Below are 7889 nucleotides of genomic sequence, written 5' to 3' on the forward strand. Positions count from 1 at the left end.
TAAATTGATGATCTTTTGATTGAGTATTTTTCAAAAAAAAAAAAGATTTCTAATATATTTACTTTGTTTAACAGGATCTATTATATTTGATTCTTATCAATTTTCTCCTCTGCCGAAAACCCTAGCACCTGCTTCAACGTGATTCCACCTTCTCAAAATCATCACTTCCTCATCACTTCCAGTTTCGCAGTTACATTCAAATCCCCAAGGTACATTTGTTCTTCAAATTCCACCGTTACGCACACTAGTTTTCTTCAATTCCATTGTTTATCGAATTCGTACCAGTTTGCATCGTGAATGATTGAATTTATCTTCTAGGGTTTAGAAATTATATGCTTATTATTTTTGTTTAATTAGGAATTCGTTGCTGATATTTGTGTGTGAATTTGTTTTTTTAGGTGAAAGTAATGGATGAGGTAAAACATAAATCGAGAAAAGAAGACGGTGATTCGAAGAGGAGTCATCGCGATCGCGATAGAACTGGTGAAAGAGGTAAGGATAAGGATAGAAGTGAAGGTAGGCATAAGGATAATCGGGAGAAGAGGGATCGGGAGTCTCGAAGACATGATAGAGAGAAAAGTAGTGATTCTGATGATAAGCATGATAGAGAGAGGGAGAAAAGGAGAGATGTTAAGGAGAAGGATAGGGTGCGTGTTCATGAGGTTGAGAGAGAGAAAGTGAGGGATAGGAAGAGGGAAAGAGATAGGGAAGAGAAAGAGAAGGAGAGAGTGAGGGAGAAAGAAAGAGATAGAGAAGAGAAAGAAAAGGAGAGAGTGAGGGAGAGGGAAGACAAGGAGAAGGAGAGATTAAAGGAGAAAGAAAGAGAGAGGGAAAGAAAGGAAGAGAAGGAGAGGATTAGAGAGAAAGAAAGGGTGAGGGAGAGGCGGGATCATGAGAGAGAGAAGGAAAAAGAAAAGGAAAAGGAAAGGGATAGAGATAAAGGGAGGAGAGGACGAGAGAGGGAGAAGCATAGAGATGTTGATAGTGAAAACAGTGATGGTGAGTTGAGGGAGAGGAATCGGAAGCGGCATAAGAAAGAGGACGAGGATTATAAGGGGAGAGAGAAGGAGAAAAGTTCTAGCAAATCAAACAGGAAAATTGAGGGAATTGATGGAAGTCCTAGAAGAAAGAGTGACGGGGATGACTCGGATTCTAAAGACAGAGAGAAAAAACCTACCCGTGAGGAGGAGATGGAAGATGAACAAAGGAGGTTAGATGATGAAATGGAAAAACGGAGGAGAAGAGTTCAAGAGTGGCAGGAGTTAAGGAGGAAGAAGGAAGAGGCGGAAAGAGAAAAGCAAGGTGAAGCAAGTGCTGCTGAACTTGAGTCGGGAAAGGCTTGGACACTTGAAGGGGAGGAATCTGATGATGAAGATGGAACAGGTAAACATACTGCTATGGATGTAGACGAAGACGAAAAACCTGCTGATAAGGAACCTATGGAGTCAATGGTGGTAGATGTTGACAATGGAACAGTTGCGCCTGATTTACAAAATGGAGATATTGGTGCTCCTTCAGACGAGGAAATAGACCCATTGGATGCTTTTATGAATTCTATGGTTCTTCCTGAGGTTGAAAAGCTGAACAATACTGTTAACTCAACACCTTCTGATATAACTTCTGACTTGAAACCCCAAGATAAAGGGGACGGGCGTAGTAATGGCAGACAGTCAAGGAAAGGTTCAGGGAAGTCTATTGGCAGGATAATTCCTGGCGAAGAGTCCGACTCAGATTATGCAGATCCTGAAACTGACGGGGATCCAGTTGAAGAAGATGATGACGAGTTCATGAAAAGAGTGAAGAAAACGAAAGTTGAAAAACTTTCTTTAGTTGACCACTCAAAGATTGACTATATACCGTTCAAAAAGAATTTCTATATTGAAGTGAAGGAGATCTCAAAGATGACTCTTGAAGAAGTTGCTTTATACAGGAAGCAGTTAGAGTTAAAGATACATGGAAAGGATGTGCCCAAGCCTATAAAGTCATGGAACCAGACTGGACTTACTAGCAAAATTTTGGATACAATAAAGAAGGCGAACTTTGAAAAGCCAATGCCTATTCAAGCTCAAGCGTTGCCTGTAATTATGAGTGGCCGAGATTGCATAGGCATTGCCAAAACCGGGTCTGGTAAAACACTTGCTTTTGTTCTGCCAATGTTGAGGCATATCAAGGATCAGCCACCAGTTCTTGCAGGAGATGGACCTATTGGGCTTATTATGGCCCCTACAAGAGAGCTTGTTCAACAGATTCACAGTGATATAAAGAAGTTTACAAAGGTAATGGGTATCAGGTGTGTCCCTGTCTATGGAGGCTCTGGTGTTGCTCAACAAATCAGTGAGTTGAAACGTGGTACTGAGATAGTGGTTTGTACTCCAGGTAGGATGATTGACATACTATGCACCAGTAGTGGGAAAATAACTAATTTGCGTAGAGTCACCTATCTGGTAATGGATGAGGCAGATCGAATGTTTGACATGGGCTTTGAACCTCAAATCACGAGAATAGTTCAAAATATTCGACCGGATCGTCAAACAGTGCTTTTCTCTGCTACTTTTCCCCGCCAGGTTGAAATTTTAGCTCGCAAGGTTTTGAATAAACCTGTTGAAATGCAAGTTGGTGGGAGGAGTGTTGTGAACAAAGATATTGCACAGTTAGTTGAAGTGAGGCCAGAAAATGAGAGGTTCCTACGACTCTTGGAACTACTCGGAGAATGGTACGAAAAGGGAAAGATTTTAATATTTGTCCACTCACAGGAGAAATGTGATTCCTTGTTCAAGGATCTACTCAGGCACGGTTATCCTTGTCTTTCTCTTCATGGAGCTAAGGATCAAACAGACCGTGAATCCACAATATCTGATTTTAAAAGCAATGTTTGCAATTTGTTGGTTGCGACAAGTATTGCTGCTAGGGGATTAGATGTCAAGGAGCTAGAATTGGTGATCAATTTTGATGTTCCAAACCACTATGAAGACTACGTACATCGTGTTGGGCGCACTGGTCGTGCTGGCCGGAAAGGTTGTGCCATCACATTTATTTCGGAAGAAGATGCAAGATATGCACCAGATCTGGTGAAAGCATTGGAGCTATCTGAGCAGATTGTTCCCGATGATCTGAAATCCCTTGCCGCTGGCTTTATGGTGAAAGTGACTCAAGGACTGGAGCAAGCCCATGGGACTGGTTATGGAGGCAGTGGCTTTAAATTTAATGAAGAAGAAGATGAGGAAAGGAAAGCAGCAAAGAAAGCTCAAGCCAAAGAATATGGATTTGAAGAAGACAAGTCAGATTCTGAAGACGAAGATGACGGTATTAGGAAGGCAGGAGGTGATATCTCACAGCACCCTGCTCTTGCTCAGATTATTGCTGCGACAAAAGCAAATGCTCCCTCAATGTCTACTCCCATCTCTGCAACCCAACTGATTTCAAATGGTGGGCTACCTGTTTCTTTGCCTTCTGTTCTTGGTCTCCAGACTGCAACAGTCTTGCCTGGAACAGGACTACCCCTTGCTACAAACGACGGGGCAGCTCGAGCTGCACTAGCTGCTATAAACCTGCAGCACAACTTGGCAAAAATACAATCTGAAGCATTGCCAGAGCATTATGAGGCCGAGCTGGAAATAAATGATTTCCCTCAGAATGCTCGCTGGAAAGTCACACACAAGGAAACTTTAGGCCCCATTTCGGAGTGGACCGGAGCTGCTATTACCACCAGGGGACAGTATTTCCCACCTGGCAAAGTCGCAGGACCTGGGGATCGCAAACTCTATTTGTTCATTGAGGGTCCTAGTGAGCAGTCAGTTAAAAGAGCCAAAGTAGAATTGAAGCGTGTTTTGGAAGACATCACTAATCAGGCTTTGCAACTACCTGGTGGAACTCAACCAGGCAAATACTCTGTTGTATAAAGGGTAAGATTCTGATATAATTGAGTTTAGTAATGCTTATTTTATTTAGTTGCAGTTCTAATCTGATTTTACATGTGTCTTTTTTCAGGTTTTGGTTCGATATTTTTGGCTTGAAAAGGGATACAACATGTGATTGGGAAGATCACATGATTCAGTTTTTTTATGTGTTTTCCTAGCTGCACTGATTTGGATTTCAGCACATGTTCCATAAGACATATCTTTATGTCAAATTGACCATTTTAATTGATATGTTGTCATGGCATCTAAATCATCAATTTAGGCTTATAAAGTAGTCATGGCACTTATAAGATAATTGCTTTACACTTACCCTTGTTTTTGGTGAATTCAGCAATTCTATATTTTATGTTGTAATTCCAAAGGAGTGTTTAAGAATTGGATTGGTTTGGGAAAAGGAAAGTCGTTCGATTTACATTTATCCCTTTTTTAATCAGCTAATTCGATTTACTTTGTGCTGGATGGAAGGGTTCACCTTCTTTGAACATTGCAGATTGAAGGATGCTTTCTCTCCCACTAGAACGAAGAACGAGACAGCTGGTGCTTCGATGGCTCTTAGTTGTGCATAATCATTCCATAGACTTCTTCAATACGCATTCTATACATTTTACCTTATTTTTTTATTTGTTTATATCTGTTTATTCATTAGATTGAGCAAAAATCATTTAGGACACGGGCTTTTGTTATGTTTGCTTTGTGAACCGGTTGCATGTAAATCTTTGCAGTTAATGAAGGAAAGCTAACAAGGATTCTGTAGGAGAGGAAGTGGGCATGCATGCTAGTGATAAGGTTCCTTATTTCAAAAATAGACTTTGATGTTCAATCCACAAATGGTTTATGATGGTAGTCTTGGTTTGGTGATAGATGAAGTGTATGTTTCCTCTCCTTTTGGGACTTAAAGTAGTCTATGTATGGCATAGGAATTTGTTTTACTTGCAATCTATATGGGCTTAGAGTTAGACACAGTTACTCATTCTCTGTTAGACTTATTGGATCACATGTGCTCACTTTATAAGCAGAAATAACATAGTGGAAATTATTAAAGAGGTTGACCCTGACTTGCTGACAAGGTTTCACTTCTTAATCTTTGCTCTTTCTGTTTTGTCAACTTGACCAGTGTTAATTGCTTGATGTCTTTGATGCATATTTCATCTTAATTTTACATTTTTCTTGTGGTATCTGATTTATCCAGTTATTTTCTCTGCAAATTCCCATATGATGATCAGCTTTAATCACAGGAAAGTTATCGAGATCAGCATTCAGGGGGTTGAGTTAGACGTAAACATCCTGTTACCTAGTGCGAGGAAGAAAATGATAGCTTAGAAGTGAAAGTTTGACAACACATTGGTGGTTTTTTTGTAGTTAATGTCTGTTCTTTCAACATCCCCTGTTAGATTAACCTGGATTCTCTGCAGTCATGAGATCTGTTAGTTGACTGTGTTTTCTTTGAAATCTTAACTTAGAGCCTGAGATATGTACACCCCAATTTTGACCCGACTGCCATAAATTTCCTGACTGAATGTATGCAGTCATTGACTGCGGGGAATTTGGCTTTCTAGTTAGATGTTATCCATGCTAACAATTGTTTTAAGAAGACTCGGAATCTAGGCCGAGTTGTGATTTGTGAACATGATGGATGAGAGTGTTCTGTACATGTCAAAGTTCTTGAAAAAGATCTGGGATCTTTGACGCAGTTTGCACATCTTGTTATCTTAATTTCTTACCTAGGTGTTGCTGATATATTGGCCTGGCTCCATGAAACACTAACTGTGAAATGCAAATACAAACTTTCCTTGTTCAGTAGTTCGTAGCAACACCCATGTTCTCACTTGAAACCTTAAATTTGAATTAGGTATTGAGTTATGGAGGATTTTGCCTTTTGGAGAGACATGGGCATTTAAAACTGTCTTGTGTAAAAATAAATTTAATGAATGTCGTGACTATATTCATCATTGCTCCAAAACTCAATTTCCTTGCTTTTGTTAAACCAACATTAGTCTAGTCATTGTCTTAGTCGTGAAAACGAGATAGTGTTTTTGTTAAACCAACATTAGTCTAGTCATTGTCTTAGTCGTGAAAACGAGATAGTGTTTTCGCCAATGTTTGATGAATTACTTATAGTGGTCTATATTAGACAATATTTCATTTTCTAGATGGACCATCCATTTTGCAAGTTTTGGGAGTATGGAGGTTTTGAATAAAAGATAAGGATTGAATGGAAAAAATTGAAGGATTTTGGTTGGGAGAGTTTTGGAGGTTTTGTTTTTATTCATAACACAAAAAAATTTCTAATTTGAAGAATTCAAAATTTGTATTGAATTAGGATTTTGGAGGAATTATATAAAATTTTTAAATATTTTTTATGTTGTTATAGTATTATAAAGAGTAAAAATATAATAATGATAAACTTTTATATCATTCTATACAATATTTTTTTTAAAATGTCAAATATTCTTCTTTATTTAAAAAAAATAATCATTTTCGGAAACGATTCATTTCCTTCCAAATTCTTTAACATAGCCTTAAAGAAATTTGTGGTGTTGCAAATTGCAATAACAACCAATCATTACCCCCACTTTCCTGTTACATTTATTCAATAAGATTATATTTATGTTAAAATTTAATAAAATTATATTTAAGTTAAAATTGTTAATCTCAAAAAAAAAAAAAAAGCTTTTATAGTAGTTAGTTGACTATTTTTTATTTGATATTCTCTTACTCTTTATAATAAAATTCACACATTTTCTTTTGGGTTTAATGGATATGCACTGACAGTGTAAAACAGTTTTACACTGTCATCCAATAGGAAACGAGCAATTTGCCATGTAATTAAAAATTTTTAAAAATAAAAGTGTGATGGAATTGGATACATGGTTGTGATTGGTTGACAGTGTAAAACTATTTTACACTGTCAGTGCATCACCCTTTTTCTCTTTTCTTTTTACATTGTCCAAACTATTTAAATTTATTTTCACAATCTTTTTCTACTATAGGCATTATTCCAATAATTTTTCTAGTAGTTTTTTTTTTACTGCACATATAACATAACATCTTGATTTATTTTTGCATTGGTTTTTTATTATCCACTATTTTGTCTTGAACAACGTTGTCTATCTTACAACTATTAGATAAAATCTTTGCGTTAGTTTAAGTGATTTTATTGTGTCACGTAACACATGAGGTTTTTCTCCATTTTAAGCATTCAACTTGAATTCAATGGTTTGTATCTCCTTTTACTTCTCTATTGTTGTGTACTTTGGACACAAGATATTTAATCCATAAAACTAGTGGTAAGACGTTTCATCTCTAGGTTAAAGACAATTCTCCTTTTGCGAAACTTACATTCATATATCTATCTTAGTTTTGCTTAGGCAAAAGTCATACACTTTTAAAGTTTGTCTCTAAGTCTCCAACATTTGATTTAAATTTTTATCCTATTCTCTAAGGACTATATCATTTGCAAAAAAATAAACATATATCTCGTTGCTAGTTTTTAAATGTGTTACGTACATACATTCAAAAATAGAGTAAAATGTAAGGGCATATGGTTGAACCTTGGTGCAATTTCATTGATACTGAACCGATCTCCTCGAGAGCATCACTTGGTAAGTCCTTCCCAACTTCATTCCTTATGGTTCTCATTAGTCATAATACTGATACACCTTAAGACTTACTCACACTGAGTACAATTCACAAAAGTTAGCTTCCCAAACGTCTATTTTCTTTGACATCTATACCGATGATCAACTACAAAATATACCTTCCGAAATTCCAATTTAAAACTATCAATATAGCTTGCATTAACTTACAACTCCTTTCTCAAACTAGCTCATCCATAATTGTACCCAAATGAGATTCGGGATGTACTTAGTTCCAACAAGATGTGAACATCATACTCTGTGACCAATCAATCCAAACACTACTTAAAAAGATAAGCAACAACAGGATTTTCAATAAGACACTCCTACTCTTGGA

At 37.2% G+C, this 7889-nt stretch overlaps 1 protein-coding gene across 1 annotated transcript; it reads left to right on the forward strand.

The window, feature by feature from the left end:
- The first annotated feature begins 52 nt into the window (after positions 1-52).
- On the forward strand, positions 53-4329 carry LOC131645150 (DEAD-box ATP-dependent RNA helicase 42-like). Its single transcript, XM_058915810.1, has 3 exons — positions 53-209; positions 399-3902; positions 3988-4329. Exon 2 carries the CDS (start codon positions 408-410, stop codon positions 3897-3899), a length of 3492 nt encoding a protein of 1163 aa, XP_058771793.1. The 5' UTR covers positions 53-209; positions 399-407; the 3' UTR covers positions 3900-3902; positions 3988-4329.
- The last annotated feature ends 3560 nt before the right edge of the window (positions 4330-7889 follow it).

The sequence above is a fragment of the Vicia villosa genome, linkage group LG1, assembly GCF_029867415.1.
Source record: "Vicia villosa cultivar HV-30 ecotype Madison, WI linkage group LG1, Vvil1.0, whole genome shotgun sequence".
Classification (NCBI taxonomy): domain Eukaryota; kingdom Viridiplantae; phylum Streptophyta; class Magnoliopsida; order Fabales; family Fabaceae; genus Vicia; species Vicia villosa.